Source organism: Peromyscus eremicus, chromosome 11 (assembly GCF_949786415.1).
Source record: "Peromyscus eremicus chromosome 11, PerEre_H2_v1, whole genome shotgun sequence".
In the NCBI taxonomy this organism is placed as follows: Eukaryota; Metazoa; Chordata; class Mammalia; order Rodentia; family Cricetidae; genus Peromyscus; species Peromyscus eremicus.
The window spans coordinates 6,294,287-6,317,124 of record NC_081427.1 but is presented as its reverse complement, the minus strand read 5'-3'; the positions used below and the strand labels follow the sequence as shown (position 1 = coordinate 6,317,124).

Below are 22,838 nucleotides of genomic sequence, written 5' to 3'. Positions count from 1 at the left end.
TTTTCACAAACTCAGGTCCATATTCACCACCTGTGTGCTAGGAGCTCATGCTTACCTCCCTAGTGAAGGGTCACTGGTCCTGGGTCACAGACTCAGGACTGAAGCACAGATAGCTCAAACTATCTAAACACAGTCTAGAGTTTCCTATACTTCCACCATGAGTATATGGTACGGTTCCAAGTCCACTTAGCTATCACCATGTTCCATGAAGTGTGACCACACAGGGACTGTTAGGAAGGATATTGAACATCTGACTTTGATGTTCACTATCAACATCTGATATGGTAAAGTGGTTCTTTTTAATAGTACTACAAAGGCCAGATCGATTCCCTCTGTATCCATGAATGTAATTTTTCCATTGAAATTTTAATTTTCTTGATACCCTTTAACAGACTCTCATGGCATCACTCATAAGGGTGCACTTCCTGTCTACACATCTAGTACAATGTAGACAGTGCTGTCACGTTCTACTGTCTTGGGACAGTGTCAGCCCCATCTAAGTTTCCTTCTTTGGGTGCTGACCCTGGAGAAACTTTCCTAGAAGTACAGATTTGAGCCTGAGCCCCTGCAGTAGTCTCTCACCTTAATGCTGTGGGATGGTCTGTATGTCAAATGTGTTGCTGATTGGTCAATAAATAAATCACTGATTGGCCAGTGGCCAGGCAGGAAGTATAGGCGGGACTAACAGAGAGAAGAATTGAGAGAACAGGAAGCTGGGTGAGAGAGACACTGCCAGCCACCATGATGACAAACAGCATGTGAAGATGCCGGTAAGCCACAAGCCACGTGGCAAGGTATAGATTAATAGAAATGGATTAATTTAAGCTGTAAGAACAGTTAGCAAGAAGCCTGCCATGGCCATACAGTTTGTAACCAATATAAGTCTCTGTGTTTACTTGGTCGGGTCTAAGCGGCTGTGGGACTGGCGGGTGAGAGAGACTTGTCCTGAGGTGGGCCAGGCAGGAAAACTCTAGCTACACCTTAATAATGAAATTGCACTTCCATAAGACAGAGACTGCCATGGATATGCTCTCAGCTCAGATGTGTTGTCAGTACAAAGTGCCAGGTTTGTCCATATTGGAGTTAGTCTCACTGACATTTACAGCTGATTTCACATGGTCTATAACTTTAAAGTCACTGTAGTTTAGAATGAGAACGGCATCTATAGGTTCATACAGTTGAATGTTTGGGCCCCAGTTGGTAGGAACTGTTTCATAAAGATTAGAGGGTGTGGCGTTTGTCTCCTGGGTAATTCAAGATCCCATGAAGTGAACAATCCATCATAAGTATGTGTTACTGAGGGTGGACTTTGAGGTTAAAGAATCCTATGTATTACCTGTCTCTTACTGGGGATCAAGATGTAAGCTCTCTGCTACTGTTTGAGGATTATGTCTGCCTAAATGATGCTATGTTCTCTAATAAAAGACTTTTACTCAATGAAATCATGAGCAACAAATTATTGTGTTGTCTCACAGCAATCAAAAAGACACTCTATTCTGTGAATATCCAATGGAGAAGAGAAGGAACGTCTACTCACCTCAGATCAGGCTCTAATGACAGACACAGTGATTCCACGAAAGTTCCTATCTTCATGAATCAGTGAGTTTAATACTGCGATTGCAGACAGGATCACGGATAAGGAATTAGAATAGGAACACACACCTACTCGATGCAGTACTAAAAATCTGAGTGGACTCTGGGTAAGAATTCAGGAGAGTTGCCTGCCTTCAGCTCAGTGTATGACTTGCAGGGAGTTCCACTGATGAGGAAGTCTCCTCTCCTACAGTCCTTACTGTTTATATAGCTATGAGCAGTGAGGGTTCTGTGAGTCTTGGAAATGTCCCCATACCTATCACATACTTACTTCCTAAGGTTATTGAGGCCCCCTCCAGGATGGGATGTTTCCCTTGAGTGGAAATTGCTGTTGGTCAAATCACAAACAAATTCATGACTGAGGGAGCAATGAATGCTTCTCTTCAGCACTGTTTACTGTCAAAGGCCCATCTCCAAATTATGAAAGCACACATGTTAACAGAGGGTCTTCTGGCCTCAATAATCTACAGTAGAAGTTTGTCTCCTGGGTAATTCAAGATCCCATGAAATGAACAATCCATGCATTCTGGATAACTGAGTTTGAAAATCATCTACATTGGGGTGACCTCATCACATATAGGTGTCCTGGCAGTGAGTTAGAGATGCACTTATATTCCTTATCATACGATACCTGGGAACATGGCCTTCACATGTACCTGAAGGTCCCAAATAACTGACTCAAAGGCTGAATATGAATTATAAATGCTCAGTCAATAGCTCAGGCTTATAGCTAACTTGCTCTTACATTTTAAGTTAACCCATATTCCTTATTTACACTCTGCCACATGTCGGTACCTTTATTAGCATGACACATTCATCTTCTTCTCCCTCTGGGTCTGGCTGACAAGTCCTCACTCTGTGCTTCTCCTTCCCACCATCCTTAGTTTGGTTGCCTCACCTATATTTTCTGTCTGGCTACTGGCCAATCAACATTTTATTAAACTAATTCCAGTGACACATCTTTACACTGTACAAGAGGATTATTCTATAACCATATATGTGTGTGTGTGTGTGTGTGTGTGTGTGTGTGTGTGTGTGTGTGTATGACTCTGGAGATTCATATATATATATATATATAAATATATATACATACACACACACACACACACACACACACACACACACACACACAAAGCCTTTGCCACATTCTCCACACTTGAAGGCATTCTCTTCAGAATGAATTGTTTTATGTACCTTAAGATATGAAGGACTAGAAAATCCTTTGCCACACTCTTCACACCTGTATGGTGTTTCTCCAGTATGAACAAATTTGTGTTGAGTAAATACACAAAGTTTGGTAAAGGCTTTGCCACATTCCCCACACTTGTAGCAACTGTCTTCAGAATGAATTCTCTGATGTGCTTTAAAGTCTGAAGAACAGGCAAAACGTTTGCCACACACCTCACACTTGTAGGGTTTCTCTCCAGTTTGAGCTATCTTGTGCTCAGTGAGTACAGAAGGCTTAGTGAATCCTTTTCCACACAGTTCACACTTGTAGGGATTCTCTCCAGAATGAACTGTCTTGTGTCTCTTGAGGGTTGTATGTGTACTAAATGCTTTGTGACATTCTTCATACTTGTATGGTTTTTCTCCAGTATGAATTTACTAGTGTTTTTTTTTTTTAAGGCCCAAAGTAGAGTAAAGCATTTGGCCACATTCTTCACATTTATAAGATTTCTCCCTGATATGATGTAATTTGTGAAGTGTAAGGTATGAGAGCCTAGAAAAGGTTTTTCCACATTCTTTACACTTGTGTGGTATCTTATTGGCATCAGTTCTCATGTACAGAAAGTTCTGGGCGAGTACAAAAGTCCTTACCACATACTTCACATTTGAAAGGTTTCTCTTGACAATGAGTTTCTTTGTGTCTCTTCAATTTTGAGGTACTGGAAAACATTTTGCCACATTCTTCACACTTGGGGCATTTCTCTAGTATGAACTATTTTGTGCTGAACCAGGGAAGAATTACTAGAAAAGGCATTTCCACAGAATTCACATTTGTACAGTTTCTCTTTATAATGAATTTTTCTATGTTTCTTTAGTTTTGAAGTAGGGTAAAACATTTTCCCACATTCTTCACACTGATAAGATTTCACTGCAGTATGACTTAATTTGTGCTGGATCAGGATAGAATTATAAGAAAAAGCTTTCCCGCATTCTTCACACTTGTATGGTTTCTCTCCAGAATGAATGAACTTGTGCTGAGTAAGGGTATAAAGCGTGTAAAAGGCTCTGCCACATTCCTTACACTTGTAGGGATTGTCTTCAGAGTGAATTCTTTGATGTCTTCTTAGGGTTGAGGAAGAGGAAAAACATCTGTCACACTCTTCACACTTGTAGGGTTTCTCTCCAGTATGACATATTTTGTGGTCAGAAAGGAAAGAAGGCTTAGTAAATCCTTTTCCACACAGTTCACACTTGTAGGGTTTCTCGCCAGAATGAATTCGTTTATGTTTGTTAAGGATTAAAGCAGAGAAAAATGTTCTCCCACATTCTTCACACTTGTAGGGTTTCTGCCCACAGTGAGCTCTTTGATGTTGTTTCAGGAATGAAGGATCATAAAAAGCTTTCCCACACTCTACACACTTGTAGGGTTTCTCTCCAGAATGAACAAACTTGTGCTGAGTAAGGGCATAATGTGTGTAAAAGGCTCTGCCACATTCCCTACATGTGTAGTGACTGTCTTCAGAGTGAATTCTTTGATGATTTCTAAGGGTTGAAGAAGAGGAAAAACATTTGTAACACTCTTCACACTTGTAGGGTTTCTCTCCACTATGACATATTTTGTGCTCAGAAAGGACAGAAGGCTTAGTAAATCCTTTTCCACACAGTTCACACTTGTGGGGTTTCTCATCAATATGAATTCGTTTATGTTTATTAAGGATTAAAGCACAGGAAAATGTTTGCCCACATTCTTGACACTTGTATGGTTCCTGTCCACAATGAGCTCTTTGATGTCGCTTCAGGAATGAAGGATAATAAAAAGCTCTGCCACATCCTTCACACTTGTAGGGTTTGTCTCCAGAATGAATTCTTTGATGATGCTTCAGCATTGAAGGATAGTAAAATAATTTGCCACATTCTTCACACTTGTACGTTTTTTCTTCAGTATGATTTTTCTGGTGTATAGAAAGTGATGAGCGAGTACTAAACACCTTATGACATTCTTTACACATATAGGGTTTGTCTCCAGTATGGAGTCTCTGGTGTATAGATAGGGTTTTTTGAGAACTAAGGGCCTTTCCACATATTTCACACTTGTAGGGTTTCTCCCCTGTATGGATTCTCTGGTGTTGAATAAGGAGTGAGTTACAGTCAATGGCCATGCTAAAATTCTTACAGTCATTTGGTATTGTTCCTGTTGAGGAAAAGTTGAGATATGATCAAAAGCTAAGCAATATTCTTCATACATATAATGGTTACTGTTAAAATGGAGAGACTTACTCATACATGTTTAACCATAAATCAGAAAACAGTATATTTTCTTACCTATAAACACTGGCTATCATTCACAAAATAGAGCAGGTAGAAATACTCTATAGTTTTATTGGACTAAGAGTATGCTCAAATAAAACATGGAAATAATGGCTTATTATTCAAAGTTAAATAGGTAAGTAAGTTCTAAGGCCAATTTACTAACAAAAATAAGTCCATTAAATAATATAGATATTGCCAGGTGGCAGTGGCACATGCCTTTAATCCAAGCACTCAGGAGGCAGAGCCAGGTGGATCTCTGTGATTTTGAGGCCAGCCTGGTCTACAGAGCCAGATTCAGGACAGCCAAAGCTACACAGAGAAACCCTATCTTGAAAAACAAAAACAAACAAACAAACAAAAGATGTTATATGACCAAACATCCATTATTATAATTATATATGCAGCCAAGCATTAAAAGAGAAAGTTAATTGTTTTTGTGTGATTTTTGAGTCATCATCAAAATATAAATGTTTTATCCTACACATAGAGTATTATTTTGTAAGGTACAAAAGATATGCTGCACAAAAAGTAGATGGTCCAGAACAAGATTAAATAATATAGCTCAAAAATTCAGGACAGTATTTTATTTTATTTTTTTAATTTGGATGACTGTAGGGAAACTTTCTCTGTCCCACCAGCAAGCTCCCAAATCATGACACAGAGACTCATTACTAATTATGAAAGTTTGTTGATAATTTAGGCTTGTTTCTAACTAGCTCTTATAAGTTAAATTAACCCATTTCTTTTCATCTGCTTCTTTTACATGGCTTAGTTACCTTTACTTTGTAATATCCATGCTGCTTACTCTGTGTCCTAGCACCTCCTACCTTTTCCCAGCATCCTCTCTGCCCCGCAAATCTTACCTAGCTAATGACCATTCAGCTTTTTAGTAAACCAATCCAAGCGACACATTCTCATAGTATACATACAAAAAGATTATTCCACAACAGATGACATGAAATTATATACCTGAATATCAAGTCATGATTTAAAAAAAACAAAAACCTTCAAGTCACCTGTAAATAACAGAAATTTTGCTGAGGCCACATATTTGTCAATGAATAAATGACAAAATCGCCTATTTCTTTTGTTTGTTTTGTTTATTAAGACAGGATTTCTCTGTGTAGTCCTTGTTGTCCTGACCAATAGGACTTGACTCTGAGATCTGTCTGTCTCTGCCTCCCCAGTGCTGGGATTAATGGAGTGAGCCACCACACTCTAACTAAAAATAACATATTTTTAAGACATATTCATTTACAAGATTAAACAACTACTGAGCACAGAGAGACAATGAATAAGGCATGAAAATTGGAGAATCCTGTTTGTACACAAAGTGAAAATTACAGAAGTACAGCTCATAGATTTCTTTAAAAGACTTCTTTATTTACTTTCTATACAGTGTTCTGGCATGCCAAAAGAGGGCAACAAATCTCATTATAGATGGTTGTGAGCCACCATGTGGTTGCTGGGAATTAAACTCAGGACCCCTGGAAGAGCAGACAGTGTTCTTCATCTCTGAGCCATCTCTCCAGCCCAGCTCATAGATATTATTATCTTATACTGTCCTTATGCATTTTATCAATGTGCTTTATCCACCCACTGAAATACATCGTACATGTACAACAAATGATTATAGTTTATACATACTTCCACATAACAATACCACATTGCAAATTAAAAGAAAAAAATCTTGAGTCTACAAAATTCTGAAAGCTTATTAAGATATTAAACACATTTTCCTGGTGGTGAACAGTTTAAATCTTTGGATATATATACCCAAAGGGCATGTATTTTAAATCCCTATTACTGAATGTATGTTAGGAAAAAAACTTTAGAAAATATCTTCATCATTCACAAAGAACTCTAATGAGATGACTTTCATTAAGATGAGTATAAGTGATATGATAAAAGTTGATATCTTACATTGTTTTCATAACTTGGTCTTTAGAAAAGTGTACAATTTTTTGAGGACTAGAAACAGTGCAAAGTCTGTTACTGAACTGCCCAAAGTGACTCCATTTTTGCCTGAATTTTATTCAACTGTTGCCCCAGCTAAACAATCCTCCTAAGAAAATACTGATGGGTGATATCGTTCTATATGCTGCGAATGTGTGTTGTTCTGATTGGCTGATAAATAAAGCTGCTTGGCCAATAGTGAGGCAGAATATGGTTAGACAGGACATGGCAAAGCAGCAATTTATTTCAAAGAGAAAGATGGGCATTGAAGACACTCCATATGGAATTTATCTTCTTCTTGGCAAAAATAGCCATTTGGGCAAGAAACTGTTCCTGCCTGGACTAAATGTTGTATTGACTGGACATGCAGAAGCCATAGGAAGGTGACCATGGAACTTTACAAAGCAAGATGGTCCTTCAGGTTCCTGCTTTGCAGAGGAAACTATGAGACATTCTACAGGACACAGAGCAAAAAAAAAAACAACTGAGAGACTAGGCCTATGGGCTGAAAAAGGATGCTCCAATGTTACAGAGGAACTTTGAATGACTGTCCAGGTAGCCAGCTGTCTCTGTCATTCTAGATTTTTGGAAGTTGCTTACAATGCATTTCCTGTTTACTTAAATAACATTATATCCTTCTGAGTTCTTTGATGTAGTTGAAGACTAGATAGTTACAATTATTGTTTTCCTTGGTTATGATAAGAGATAAGGTAGATATGAAACCTTGACTCACAAATATAGGATACATAGGATATTTTCTTTAATTTTGCCAAATACAAATAGACCAGATATTATAGCTATAATTCTTGTTTGATAACTGTTTTGTTATATGTAATTTCACTATGTTGAAGTTAAAACCTTCCTTTTCAATAGAAAGAAAAGGTGAAATAATGGGTGTTATTGTTCTGTATGCTGTGAATGTGTTGCTCTGATTGGTTGATAAATAAAGCTGTTTGACCAATGATGAGGCAGAGTAAGGTTAGGTGGGACATTCCAACTAGAAAGAGAAGAAGGAAAAAGGCAGAACAGAGGAGACACTGTCAGCTGCTGCCAGGAGAAGCAAGAAGTAAGGTACCAGTAAGCCATGAGCCACGTGGCAAAGTATATATTTATAGAAATGGATTAATTTAAGACGTAAGAACTAGTTAGTGAGAGGCCTGACCCATTGGACCATATCATTTGTAAATAATATAAGCCTCTGTGTGTTTACTTGGGTCAGAGTAGCTATCGGACCAATGAGTGAGAGAGATTTGTCCTGACCGCAGACCAGGCATAATGCAGGAAAACTTCCAACTACAAAACACTGTCATGCAGCCTCAATCACAGCTTTGTGAGATCTCCTGTTTTACAACATAAATTATTTGAATCAATGGAACTGACACTTTTGAAATTTCAGGCCCCTGGACAGCCTCTGGTATGAGGTAATTATGGGTTTGGCTTTACAAACCCAGTCAAACCAGGGCCAGTGAGTCCAGAAATGACCACTGTATTTCAGGACACCAACACCAACCTAGTTCTTGTGGTGCTTTGAAGAGCTGTGTGTAGGTAGTTTTCTCTGGTCCAGATTCTGGTAAGTGGAACAATCCTGACAGGGACTCCTTCCTTGGCTCTCCTAAGTGGGGGGATATTAACCGAAGTAATCCTTAAAAACTTCTAATATGGCTGGGCGGTGGTGGCGCACGCCTTTAATCCCAGCACTCGGGAGGCAGAGCCAGGCAGATCTCTGTGAGTTCGAGGCCAGCCTGGGCTACCAAGTGAGTTCCAGGAAAGGCGCAAAGCTACACAGAGAAACCCTGTCTTTAAACCCCCTCCCCCCCAAAAAAAAAACCAAAAACCAAAAACAAAAAACAAAACTTCTAATCTGAAGTTGTATTAGTGAGTCTAGAAAATTCCCTGTCTTTTCTTCACCTCACTCATCTGAGGCACTGAGCTCCCCCTTATGGTCTTGTCTAAAGACCCAAACGTTCTCTATTCCCAGCAAAAGTCCCCCAAGGGACTCCTAAAACCAGTGGTAATGGGGCCACATAATCTCACCAACCCATACATGCACAACAAGGTCCCAATAGAAGTATGGCCACCTGTGCTGCAGAACAGAAGCTGACTATTGGAGTCACAGAACCAGGGGCTATAATGTGGTAAGTGGGGAGGCCCTGAGGCATTGTGGTGGTTTGAAAGAAAATGGCCCCCAGAGGGAGTGACACTATTACAAGGTGTGGGCTTGTTGGAGGAGGTGTGGGCTTGTTGGAGGAGGTGTGGGCTTGTTGGAGGAGGTGTGGGCTTGTTGGAGGTGTGGGCTTGTTGGAGGAGGTGTGGGCTTGTTGGAGAAGGTGTTGCCTTATTGGCGGCAGTGTGTCATTGTGGAGGTGTGTTTTGAGGTCTCATATATACTCAAGCCTCGCCTAGAGAGACAGACCACTTCCTGTTACCTATAGAAGATGTAGAACTCTCAGCTCCTGCTCGAAAAACATGTCTGCCTGCTTGCCACCATGTCCTACCATGATGACAATGGACCACGCCTCTGAAAATGTAAACCACTCCAATTAAATATTTTTCCTTTATAAGAGTTGCAGTGGTCATGGTGTTTCTTCACAGCAACAGAAATCCTAACTAAGACATCATCCAAATGCCTAGCCAGCCTGTGGATCTAGGAATCCGTCTCAAAGTGGCCAAGGAATTGCAGTCAGTTTTTCCATTAGTTAGCTGTACTGCTTGTGTGGGTGAGCGGAGATGGGAGTTACGTTGGCTCCTTTCTACTGTTACTCTGAGTCTGCTGCTTCTGAGACAGAATACTCTTTATGATTGGGGACTCATTCAGACTAAGCCTGTGGCTGATCTTTGCGTATGCTCCACCAACACTTTCTCAGTTCCTTTGATGTCTAGTTTTTATAGTTTTTGTTTAATTGTCTCTATGTAACAGGTACTCAGGTATTTACAATTTAGAAGTATGACACACAATGAAGTCAATATGTCTCAATCTCATAGAATCGTTATATCATCCTAAACATTGATATCTTTATGAGAAGGAAAACATATATTAAACTTTAAAGGTTGTTTGCCACCATATATAGACACACAAATGAATTATTGATATGCAAATGACTGGGTTCAGTCTTATAGAGAAACAAATGCCTTTTAAAGGTAGATAATAGTTTTTAAAAGTAGTCATATGCTGTTTTAGCTCAATGAAAACCTGGCTCTGGAGACAAGATTTGCCCCACCTACTTCAAATTGAAGCCAATTTGTCTCAAAGTTTCTTCCAATACCATGTCCTGGGTCAGGCTGGCTCTCTGACTCTGTGACAGGCAGAAGAACATCAGGACAGCTCCAGAAAAGATACCTTGCATTTGAGAATTGAACTGTTTCCAATGAGGCTACTATTAATTACTTCATGGAAGAAAGATGTGTAGAATAAAAACAATCAATGGAATGCTGATCCATGTAATGGATAAAAGGGACACTGTCTAAAATCTCTCAATACTGCTCTGTAATGGAGGCACACACCTTTAATCCCAGCACTTGGGAGGCAGAAGCAGGTGGATCTCTGTTAGTTTGAGGCCAGCTTGGTCTACAGAGCAAGTTTAAGGACAGTCAGAACTATACAGACAAATCCTGTGGGTGATATTTTGTTTGTACTCTAACAAATAAAATTTGCCTGAAGATCAGAGGACAGAGCCAGCCACTAGATTAAACACAGAGGCCAGGCCTTGGTGGCACACACCTTTAATCCTGGCACTCAGGAGGCAGAGATCCATCTGGATTGCTGTGAGTTCAAAGCCACGTTGGACAACATGACATTAATCCGGGTTAAAGGAGAAAGAGAGCCAAGTGGTGGTGGCACACACCTTTAAACCCAGTACTTAGGAGTCACATGCCTTTAATCCCAGCACTAGGGAGGTTGAAACAGGTCTTGATATGGCTAGGCAGAGAAAGGAATACAAGACAGGGGGAGACAGGACTTCAAAGCCCTTTTGGCTGAGGACTCAGAAGCGTCTGAGGATTCATGGAGGCAGGATCTCACCTCCATTCTGGCTTGAGGATTAGGCAGTCATGAGAAGTTTCTCTAGTAGCCTGTTCCTTTGTTACCCCAGTATCTGGCTCCAGCTTTTTATTATAAGACCCATTAGGACTCATGTAATAACTGTCTTATGTTTTCTATAAGGTTGACCTCGAAACATTCAAAGCACAATGGTTTAACAGTATGTACATGGGTAATATTAATTCACCACAGTATCCTCACTGTGTCATTTGGATTCAACCTTCTTTTATTAAGTTAATGTTGCACAATTATCTTCTTAGCTGAACACCTACCATCTTGATATCTCTAGCCGTGTTTACTAAAAATAATCAGAGCTGGGCTTGTAAAATGTTGATAGTCCTTTAAAAAGGAAGATATAGGCAAAGTCCTTGAAGCCTCACCTGAGTATCCAGTCATTCAGCCCAGATAGTTGCATGGAATGAAGCTTTAATTACATGATATTTTGAGATCTTCTGGAAACTCTAGGGTATACAGGCCAGAAAAACTAATGATGGGTGGGGAAGTCCACCTCTGCATTATGAGAAAGCTGTTGTATATAGTGATGTGTTGCCTTGCCTGTATGTAGGTATGTGTGAGAATGTCAGATCTGCTGGAACTGGAATTACAATTATGTGTTACATGACCATATGGGTTCTGGGAATTGGATCTGGCTCCTTAGGAAGAAAATCCAATTCTCCTAACCACTGAACCATCTTTTACTCCTTTAGGAGGCAGAGTCAGGTGGCTCTCTCAGTTCAAGGCCAGCCTGGTCTACAGAGTGTGTTGTGTGTGGTGGGTATAGACCTCATAAAAGTAGATGTTATCTAAAACCTCTCCCCTTTAGGAAATTTTCTTACAACAAATGGTAAATTTACTTCTTACTGTTATCATGTCTCATTTGAAATTGCTTAATGAAGGGAGATATCTGTAAAGGTTTTCATGCCTGGTCCAAAGGAAATGAGATGTCTCAATTGATTCTTCAGTCAAGTTCAGATTGAACTCTACACTACATCCTGCTCTTGTTGTTTATAAAAGTTGTTCTCTCATCCTAGGCTTTTGACATCTCTAAACCTCTTGCTGAATGTAAGTTTTCCCCGTATGTACCAATGAAACCATTTTTAAAAGATGCAAAAGATATATATTAGAGGATATTTCTCTAATAAAAGGATTAAGTTATTTAAGATAGATAAATAAATAAGATGGGGCAAAACCTTAAAACCTTGAAGCCAAGTGATGTGAGATCTGACTATATTATATAAGCCTTTAAAGATTATAGGAGTATATCCTGGTAGCCTGATAAAACTGCAGCTGCCCTTTTTCAGGTAGTGCACATAGGAATGCCTGCTAGCTACTTCCTGCTGACACAACTTGAAGTTCGACCCTGCACCTGGTGATTGGTGACACATGACCATCAGGATGCTGGAGGTCAATGATAAAGAGACAACACAGCTAAGAGTCTCCAGCTGCCAATTTTAAATTGGGAGGGGGTGTATAGGTTTGCCCCATATCTACAATAAACAAGTCCATTACTTGCTTCTCACCTGGCTCCTGGTGTCTGTGTCGTTGACACCATGCCTTCTCACCCCCTCCCCCAAGGGTGTCCAGACAGAGCAACCTGCAACGTATGGTTCCCAATGAGGGGCTGGTGCCCGTGTGGGTGTCACTGTTCCTCTGGACATCCCCTTTCTTCCACGGCATAATTTGGCACCCCATGCTCAGTGATTGGTAGGTGAGTTGGCCCCTCAGTGTTTTGTGTTTTTGGTCCCTTCAGAGATGAGTGCTGGGACCTCCTCTCCCTTTCCCTTTCCTTGTTTGTCTGTTTGTCTGTTTGTCCAGGTACATCTTTCAGTTTTGGGTTTCCCAGTGCCTCCACATAAGGGCTGACGCCCCCAGGAGGTAGAACCCAGGAACAGCTCCTGACTACCACTCCCAGTCCAGAGACACTATGTGGGCATATGGCCATGGCCTAATTAACCATGGAAGTCCCCAACTAAGCACCAGTCACCTGGTTCTAATACATTCTCTGTGACTGTTTGGCTTCCTGTTAATAATCATCAAGTGTCTGTTACAGTATGTGTCATGACAAGAGTCCATCAACAAGACCACCCTCCAGGTGCTCATGGCTCTAGAGTCTCCTGAGTGTGGGCCTCACCATGAGGTTATACAGGCTTGGCTTAGGGAAATATAGAAGGCTGCTGCATGACTATTGCTCCCTCTACCCTGGCATGCCTCCCAGGATAGCAATCCTTTGATGGCTGGTAGTCAAAGACAGGATCTGTATGGAAGACCAACCTAAGACAGGCACAGTCCATTATGCTGGATGTTGTCTGAGGTGGGGACAAGGTCAAGGCATAGAACCTGGGTTTCCATTGAACTGACAAAGAAAATGAATAAAAAGGTGGATATATATGTAACACGAATTGTAAATGGTCTTTAATAAGAAAAAAAAGCCTGGAACTAGAAATTGGGGTAAATGATGAAAGATCAGAGAGACAAAGGAACAAGCCACCTCTTACTTCTAGGATTCCTTAGACTGAAAAACTTTCCTAGCTGAAAGACTTACGTTCCTGCCTCCTCATGCCTTATATACCTTTCTCTGCCCATTGATATTATTTCCTGTTTCAACTTTCCTAGTGTTGGGATTAAAGGCATGTGACTTCCTAGTACTGGGATTAAAGGTGTGTGCCAATACTGCCTGGCTCTGTTTTCTTTCCTAGACTGACTGAGTCAATCTCATGTAGTCCAGGGTGGCCTTGAACTCACAGAGATCCAGAAGGATCTCTAAAGATTAAAGGTGTGTGCCACCACTCCCTGGCCTCTACGTCTAATCAAGTGGCTGGCTCTATCCTCTGATCCTCAGGCAGGCTTTATTAGGGTACACAATATATCACCATGTATATAGGAGGAACATAGCCAGAGAGCCTGGTAAAACCACAGCTGCCCTGTTCCGGATAGTGTGCATAGGCATTTGTGTTAGCTACTTCCTGCTGACCCAACTAGGAGTCTGCCACTGCTCCTGGTAATTGATGACACATGGCCGTCAGAATGCTGGGGGCCAATGAGAAAGAGACAACACAGCTAAGAGAGTCTGTGGCTGGCAATGGGAAATCGGGAGGTGGTATATAGGTTCACTCCATTTCCGCAATAAATGAGTCTGCTGCTTGCTTCTCACCTGACTCCTAGTGTCTGTGTCATTGATGCTGCACATTCTCACCACCTCCCCAAAGAGGTGTCCAGATAGGGCGACCCGTAACAAAACATAATATACTTAATGGTCAAAAGTTGTTAAAGTTCCTACAGTTATGAAGGTCTATTCATGTTAACAAAAACTTACATAACGATATCTATCCAGTCACTTATGTCTTTGCTTACTTTGTTAAACTTTAGCCATTTTGTGTCTCTTAAAAAGGTCAGCCTTGGGGCTGGAGAAATGGCTCAGTGGTTAAGAGCACTGACTGCTCTTTCAGAGGACCCAGGTTCAATTTTCAGCACTGAAAGGACAGCTAACAACTATGCATAACTCCAAAATATGACACCCTCACACAGATATACATGCAGGCAAACAACCAATGCAAATAAAAATGAATAATTTTTTTAAAAAGTCAGCCTTACTGTTCTCTCCTCTGATTGTATTATTTCTGATGAAATAAGTGACTTAATGTAGGTCAGTAGGACTGATTTAGATGTTGTAAACATATATTATAAAGAGATGAGGAGAGTGAAGTTCCCAGTACATCCATAGACTGTATTTATGTTTAAAGTTTATTTTGGTATGGAAGAGCTTCAGTTCAAAAATTAACAAGGGTTAAATTATTTTCATTTATTGAATCCCAGTCTCATTGTAACCTGTTACAACAAAGGTAATTAAGACATAATAGTGGGGCTAGAGAAATGGCTAAGTGGTAAAGAGCACTGGCTGCTCTTCCAGAGGTCCTGAGTTCAATTCCCAGCAACCACATGGTGGCTCAGAACCATTTTTAATAGGATCTGATTCACTCCTCTGGTGTGCATGAAGACAGGTCACTCATGTCCATAAAATAAATATTTTTTTACAAAGACATAATAGTTAATGATGAGTCACATTATTAATGTTTAAATATCCTTACTGTGTCCCAAAATGAGTTTGTAGTCATGATAAATACAAACGTAATTCATTTACAGTGACAATATTGGAGGGAGAGACTAATTTATACTTTCCATTATACAGTCTTCTGTACATGTTATCAAAATTAAGCAAAAAGCAGATAACTTAAACAAATTTAAGGTCAACTTAAAGTTTCCTTAATATGGAATAATATTCAAAAGCATATGTACTTAAAATAATTGGTTATTGAAATTACATGCTTCAATAAAAAGGGTTAAATCTACACTACACTTGCAAAGCAGGACACACCCAGGTTCAAATAGCACATTCACCATCAGATGGGACACAGAACTATGAGAGGATAACAATGCATGGGGAATAGGACTTATCAGAATCTGCTGCCCCTGTCTCCCTGTGGCCTATAAGCCAAGCCAGGAAATCTTACCCATTATCTGTAGGGAAGAGGAATCACTCCTCATGTCCCACAAGACGGGGGTGGATTCTCTCATGCTAAGGAGGATCTTAGACTCTGTACCACATCTTAAACATCTCAAGTTATAGAGTCACTATTGCAATCACTCTGGACACAATGTCTCCTGAACTGATAGTTGAGGATCTTATGTAGAGGGGAACATTGTACCTATAAATTCTACCCAACTGTTATGGGAACTACATGCTAGTTCAAATGGCCATGCCCTGTCCCCTGGCTTTGAATTTCCTCCTCTCAGCAAAGCTAACCCCAGAGCTGAGATGTCCATGTCTGACTGTGTAAGGAGTCCTCAGCAAAGTGGTAGATAATATACGACAGAGGCTCTGCCACAGGTCCAGTCAGCACAGCAGGATGAACTGTGGCACTCATTTAAACTAAGCTGCTTGTGCCATGTGTGGACCCACCGCATCAGGTAAAGAAAGCAATACAGCCTGAGGGGGAGGTGAGGTGGATGTGAAAGTTCACCCAGAGTAGTCACTATGAATTACCTTCCAGAGACATCTGGGACCAGCTCCTCAGCCCCGCTCCTATTATAAACCTGGAAGCCAGTGGAAATACGCATACTTGGAGGAAGTTTGAAGAATCAACAGACCTTGAGAAAAGACCACAAGATCTCTTCCTCCCACTGGACTCATGGTAATATTAGCCACAATGCTTCCTATAGTGCTAGCACCAGTGGTTACCCTGACTGGATCTGAAACAAATCATTTTACTAGCTCTGAGGTATCTGGAAACATGTGGTTTATATGTAAAATTTTATAATTTCTTTGTGGTTGGGTATATATCCAAATAACAGCCCTTGTACATGATAAATACATTAACTTAAAAAAACAAAACAAAACAAAACAAAAGCCCAAAATGCATGAGCCTTACAACTCACCTAAAAGCCTATATCTACTGTCATGAAAGAGAGCCACACAATCACTGGACCCATAACTGGTTGGATGGGCATCCCTGAATTAACAGTGTACGTCCCTGTAGCTCATCCTCTCCTCCTCTTCCTGTCTAATGGTCAGGCCATGCTGAACCAACTGGTGGTAAAAGTGTTGAAAAAAACCAAACAGCCTCTGTTAAATCAGTGTACCTAACGGCCCAACACAACCACTTTATACAATGTGCTAATGTCTTGACTCTTCCCTAAGATCAGTGGGGAATAAAAGGTCCAAACTGACTACAATTTGCCTGAGTTTTATCCAACCGTTCCCTTCCCCCACATTGTTCTAATCAACAGAACTGAAACTGCTGAGCCTTCTGCCCCTCCTGCCTCTCTGAGATGGAATTGTGGGTTTGGCTTTAGAGACCCAATCGTGCTCACTTTGGTGTAGAGATCTTTCCGGCATGAGTCTGCTCTGAAGCCTACCAAATAGTGGATTCAACTGCATAGAGCAGCATTCCCCTGAGTCTAACATTACAATGTAGATTTAAAAAATGAAGAACCTTGGAGATCTCTGCAAATACATGCACAGCTCACCATCGGGGAATTACAAAGCTTGGGAGACTTAAACCATCATGAATGTCTGAGATGTCTTTCTTTGATAACAAAGACATGAAGGAGAGACTTATCTCCATAACAACATCTTCTTTCAATGCACATGGGAAAGCCTGCCTTTCTGCCCCTGAACCCCTCATTCCTACCCACCTGGGTGCACACTGTCTGTTGCTTGTCTCTTCAGATCCCCAGGCCCTTGTGTTTGTTCCAGAAATGTCACCAGGTGTGGCTTAGAGACAGCAAGACCTGTTTGTAGGAAAAGGGAACAAGATTGTTGAAGTGTTCTTCTACTGGGAATTGACATGTCCCTCCCAGTACACTGTTTATAAGGAAAGATGATGAAATAATTGACTGCAGACAATCAGTTCCTTAAATATTTTGTCACAGGACCACTACAATAATACATAAAGGAATTTACAATGTCCAGATTCTGAGTTTCATTTAAACATTAAAGGGGAAAACATTAAAATCTGTAGGAATTAAGCAAAGTCACTGTATTTGGGAGAGACATTAGGATGAATAGTTTTCACTGTATCTAGGGTAAATATTAGAATGAATACTCTTCACTGCATCAAGCATAAACTTTAGAGTGAATATTTGTTTTCCAGAAGTACTTTGAACTTGAAGAATCACTGTGGAAAACAGTAATGAATCTTTGTGGAAAAAAGTGCTTGATTTTTGAGATTTGTAGAACTGTTTTTCTGAAAGGGTGTTGTAGTCATCCCATGACTTTAGTCACAAGATGCCTCTGGCGCACCTGAGGCTCTTTGATTATTGTGTACTGCAAACAATAAAGGACTAATTCATGGGGGCATGTGATGCTTTCCTTGGAGAGACACTAAGAGTATATTAGGGACCTTGGTAGGAGGAAATACTTTAGCTCAAAAACAACTTTGTGTAACTATCATTAAATATGCCTTTGTATGGCACCTGTTCAGAGTTCAGTTCTTCAGAGGCTGGGCCTTCCTGCTGTCATACAGGCTTTAAAATTACATCTTGGATTGACCTCTTTTTTCAACAAACCCACAAAACACAGAACACTCCAACAAAAACTGAATTGTGAAACAATTTAGTCAACAAGTATGCTCCATGGCTCATGCCATTGAATTTCTAACAGTTCTACTAAAGGTACTATTGAATGAAACATATATTCAACATTGACAGTACAACACAGACAGAGAAAAATAGTGGAATGTTTCTTAGCTATGGAGCACCTCTCTAATTTTTTCTTAAAATGACAGATATGAAAATGGATGTGGAAATGCTCCCATGAGATACCATACAAAATGAGGAAGCTACATATTGATGGTGAAATAAGAATTCACTATGGATGAGATCCTCACCCAGGAAATCAAGGTTGCTGTAATTCTCCAACATCACATCCCTGTACAAATTCCACTGAGCAGGCTCCAGGCATTCCCTCTCTTCTGCAGAGAACTCAATGGCCACATCCCAGAAGGATAGCATTTCCTGAAATAAAGATTAATCAAAGATATCCCACTTTTAATTAATGAAAACCACTAATAATAATATAAAGACAAAGATGCATTGCGCTGGATAGTTTTCCTGTCAATCTGACACTAGCCAGGGTCATTTGAGAAGAGAGTAGCATAATTGAGAAGATGCCTATATGAGACTGTCCTGTAGGGAAGCCTATGGCATTTTCTTGATTAGTGATTAATATAAAAAAGCACAGCCCATTATTGGTGGTGCCCACCCTGGTCAGGTGATCTTATATGGTGTAGGAAAGCAGAATAATGTGTAATAGTGTGATATGCTTGTATTATACACTATACACATATGTACACACCCATATAAAACATGTCACACAGAAGAAAGTCATGATGAGGGAAAAGGAAACCTCAACCCTTAATATGCACAATCACAAATATGAAATGAAATGAAAACACAGATTCTGATGCAGCAGCAGCCCTGGCTGAAGTCTGGGTTTCTGAATCTGTACAGAGTTCAGCAGTGAAGCCAAAGACAGTGACGAGAGACATGAGATGGAGCAGACAAAGGTTAGAACAACAAAACAAGAACTCAGAAAGAATACAAACTGTGAACACATGAAAAATCAGCAAGTATAGGATATCAACACTGAGAACTTAAAGCAGAACAGCGAAAATTAGTTACCATGGGGATTGGCAAGAGTTCAGACAGCATGAAGATGGAAAACACTGTTCTCTGAGAGAACTAGAGCAGGTCCCCAAGGGAGAACTCACTGCAATGGTCACTCCTTAAAGGAGCCCAGCTCAAGGGGACACTGTTCTACCTGGGGATGTGTCTCCTGTCCCGGGCCAGCCTCCTGTGACGTGCTGTGGGTGGAGGGAATACGCCTGTAAACAGGATAGCATTTAGGAGGGATTTTACCCAATACTTTTCATGGCAAACATTTCAGGGATATTTGAAACTAGCAAAATTTACTTTCTATGGAGAAGAAATGCAAATAATGTCTGGTCCGAGGTGGGCAACCTGTCATTCAATAAAAATTGCTACACATTCTCAATATAATTGGGAGGTGGAAATCTGCACTCTACTTGAACAGAGGCTGGTCCTAGAGTCAACAGAATGGACAGAGTAGATGTGATAAGAACTCTTGCATCTCCTGTCAGTGTCCCTCAGAAATATCTTTTCAGATAGTCAGATAAAACTAAAGACTAGCAGAAGATTGGTGGGAAGTCCAAGCCAGATGCAAAGAGAGAACTGGATTCCCTCCCAATCAGGTTCCTAAGTATAGTGACCCTCCAATCAAAACAGCCTATGTCCTGATCAAAGGAAATAGTGCTTAAAATACACATTACACACATCATCAAGTACCAACTCCTAGATCTCTGTCCCAGCTCTTTACCCAACAAATGTGGCATGCAACAATCATCGTTTTATTTTATTTTATTTTTTGCTTTAAACTACTACACTTGGAAATACTATGACTCAGAGAATGGAACTGGAACCATGAAAAAAACATGGGAGACCAAATGTAATGTCCCTTTTGCGAAACATGGATTATATACTGAGACTTTAGTTTCAAAGTAAATATCACATGCTCTGTCCATTAGATGTCTAGATGTACTTGTGAATTTTAATCATCCGTATATTGTTTCTGAGTTTCTTAAAGCAACAGCAAGTGGAGAGTCTCCAGTCAAGGGTTGGGACACGCACTGACACAGGTCTGACTGACTTCTATTAAACTAGATCCTGCAGAGAAGAGAACAATGGAATGCAGTTTTAAGAGAATAGGCAGGGCAGACACACCTTTGAACTCAAAATATGTAATTGATATGATACTGCATGTGATAATGACAATGGGGGGCACTATGACATGCACCAATATAACCAAAAACGACAATATAATGAAAATCTGTGCTGCTCAGGTTTATTCCTTGCATGTGTTTGACCCTGTTCAAATCTTTTGCAATGTATCTCCATGGCCTCTGACATAGTCCTATAGATCGATCAGCAGGAATTGAGTGTCACCACCCAGCACACCTCCCCTCCAGAGATTTCCAGATATGACATGTCTAACACAGCAAGGCTCATGCATGAGTTGTAAACACAAGGAACTCCCTCCCTCACACTGACATTAGAATACAATGAAAGGAGCCTGGGAGGAAAGAGACAGGACTGCTCAACAAGGGGAACTGGACTGGACCTGTGAAGAGCAGGAACCAGCATTAGCACTTGGCTTTACTGGTTGGATATGTCAGTGCCCATGTGAAGGACAGGGAGGAAGCGGTTTTGTTCTGGCTCACTGTAAGAAGCATCTGCACACAGTGGAACCTCTGGTGTAAGGACAGGGGAAGGCATCCCAGCTGCAGCTGCGGAAAAAAGACCCAGGAATGTAACCACAGCAGCCACATCAGTCAAGAACTGCAGAATGGAAATGAAGAAATAATGGAGTCTCAGATTAGATATGAAAGGAGCAACCTGGAAGAAATCAGTGAAACCAGGAGAAATCAGCATCAGGTCATGACAGAATCTAATGTTGTAGAATATTATTTCAAGATGTGTTACTTTTGGTGAAGCTCTAGAACATTTGTTTAATGATGCAAAGATGTTTGATTAAATAAAATTCGCCTGCGTTCAGTAGGCTGAGGCAGCAATTAGCTGACAGGAAGTGATAGGGAGGAGCCAGGTGGAGAAGGGTTTGTTTATAAGGAGGGGTGAGGGGAAGCCAGAGGGTTTTGGGTAGGATGTGAGCAAGGAGAGGTGGGCTACTTGCTATTCAGTCTCTCTGAAGAGCAGAATTCCACCTTAACCTTTGAATCTTGAGTTCTTTAGAGGGAGAGAGGTTTAGTTAAGTTCTCTTTGTAGCTTTGCAAGAGTTGGAGTCCAAGGGAACAGATTTCCCTCGGGCTACGGCCTTGGGGCCTAACCAATGCTGGTAGTGGTGGAGTTGCAGTTGCTGATTCAGACAGCTGTGGCTTAAAAGGCAGCAACCATTTAAAAAAGAACAAGAATTTAACAAATTAATATCCAAAAAGAATGAACAATCACTGCAAGCAGAAATATTTAAGAATTGAGAATTGTTTCTCACATAGTAAATGCAAATTGTGTAATCTCCAAAATAAAGTGTCTTTAACAAAAACATGTTATGACAAAAGCTTAAATTACACCTGGAATGTATCCAGAGAAGTTAACCACAAGTAGTTCTCAAGGCAGTAACATGCTGCTTGCATGGATTTGTTAAGCTGCACACTGTAAGAAACTGGAACACAAAGTATTTCTCATGACCATGAAGTATGTTTAAATGTTTCCTGACACAGACTCTGGCTTTGAATTTGCTATGAAGCAGAGGAGGACCAGAGGGTCCTGCCTCCCCTTCACAAATGCAGAGATAACAGGAATGTGCAATAGAATAGAATTTAGTTTCTTTTCTATCACAGGTCGCTTTACTGTAAATCACATGAATACACACAGTCTGTGAGTTCCTCCTCACCCTGCTGTCCTGACACGAAAGCCTGGCACTGGAACCCAAGGCCATGAGTTTTTCATCTGTTCCTAGAGACCCTGCTTCGGGACTAGATCAACAAGCCCAAGGCCAGGTAAAGACATGTTGACACAACCACTGTGGTCTACCCTACATAAGGGAAGACTTTTCAAAGTTTAAGAAAACCCAGCCCTCAAGGTGAGGCTTGGCATCACCTTCTACAGTTCCCTATCTTCCTGCAGAAGATGCCTCGGTCTGTGCGTGCTATGTGTTCTCCCACCCTTAGTCAAAGCTTTTCTATAGCAGCCGATTCTGACATATCTGTCTGTTGTGTTCCAGAATATCCCACAGGGCCTCAGGTTTTTCCTCTCTTAATTCTTTGACACAAAATTCAGGCGACAAAATGAACACAATCAAGACCTCAAGACCGTTACACTAGGCTGGCTACAGAGTTCAGGAACGACCAGACCCCGTTTGCTCTACAGATTCTGAGAAATCTGACAGCGTCCATGTGAGAACAGTTCAGCTAGAGAAGCATGCTTCCCCACCAAAGCTGCTCACTGAGCTCCCAGCTCCACCTCAGGAGCAGGCAGTCAGCTGACCATCATGAGTTTGCAATCCTGGACTTTGCACTATCATCTACTCTGAACTACCAGGCAGCTCTCCTGTCCAGAAGCCCAAGGGGACACCAAAATCATCACCCAGTGCAGTCCCTATCGCCCTCTCCCCAGCCCTGACCTGCAACCTCACGTGACCCAGCCAGTTCAGCACAGCAGCTCCAAGGCAGCTTCTTCCGCCCTCCCA

At 40.9% G+C, this 22,838-nt stretch overlaps 2 protein-coding genes across 2 annotated transcripts in view; both read right to left on the bottom strand.

Moving 5' to 3' along the window:
- The window catches only part of LOC131921986 (zinc finger protein 595-like), a 32,087-nt gene extending 29,261 nt beyond the window's left edge, over nt 1–2,826 (bottom strand). Inside the window, exons 1-2 of the mRNA XM_059276727.1 lie at nt 2,788–2,826; nt 1,538–1,611 (exon numbers count right to left, since the gene is read on the bottom strand). The gene's annotated coding sequence lies outside the window, so the exon portion shown is untranslated. The remainder of the gene's footprint in view (nt 1–1,537; nt 1,612–2,787) is intronic.
- Nucleotides 1,547–18,571, bottom strand: LOC131921943 (zinc finger protein 58-like). Its single transcript, XM_059276696.1, is given in 6 exon segments — nt 1,547–1,611; nt 2,788–3,123; nt 3,380–3,512; nt 3,514–4,951; nt 17,255–17,350; nt 18,448–18,571. Coding segments are annotated over 6 exon segments (2,133 nt in total). The 3' UTR covers nt 1,547–1,605.
- Nucleotides 18,572–22,838: the final 4,267 nt, after the last annotated feature.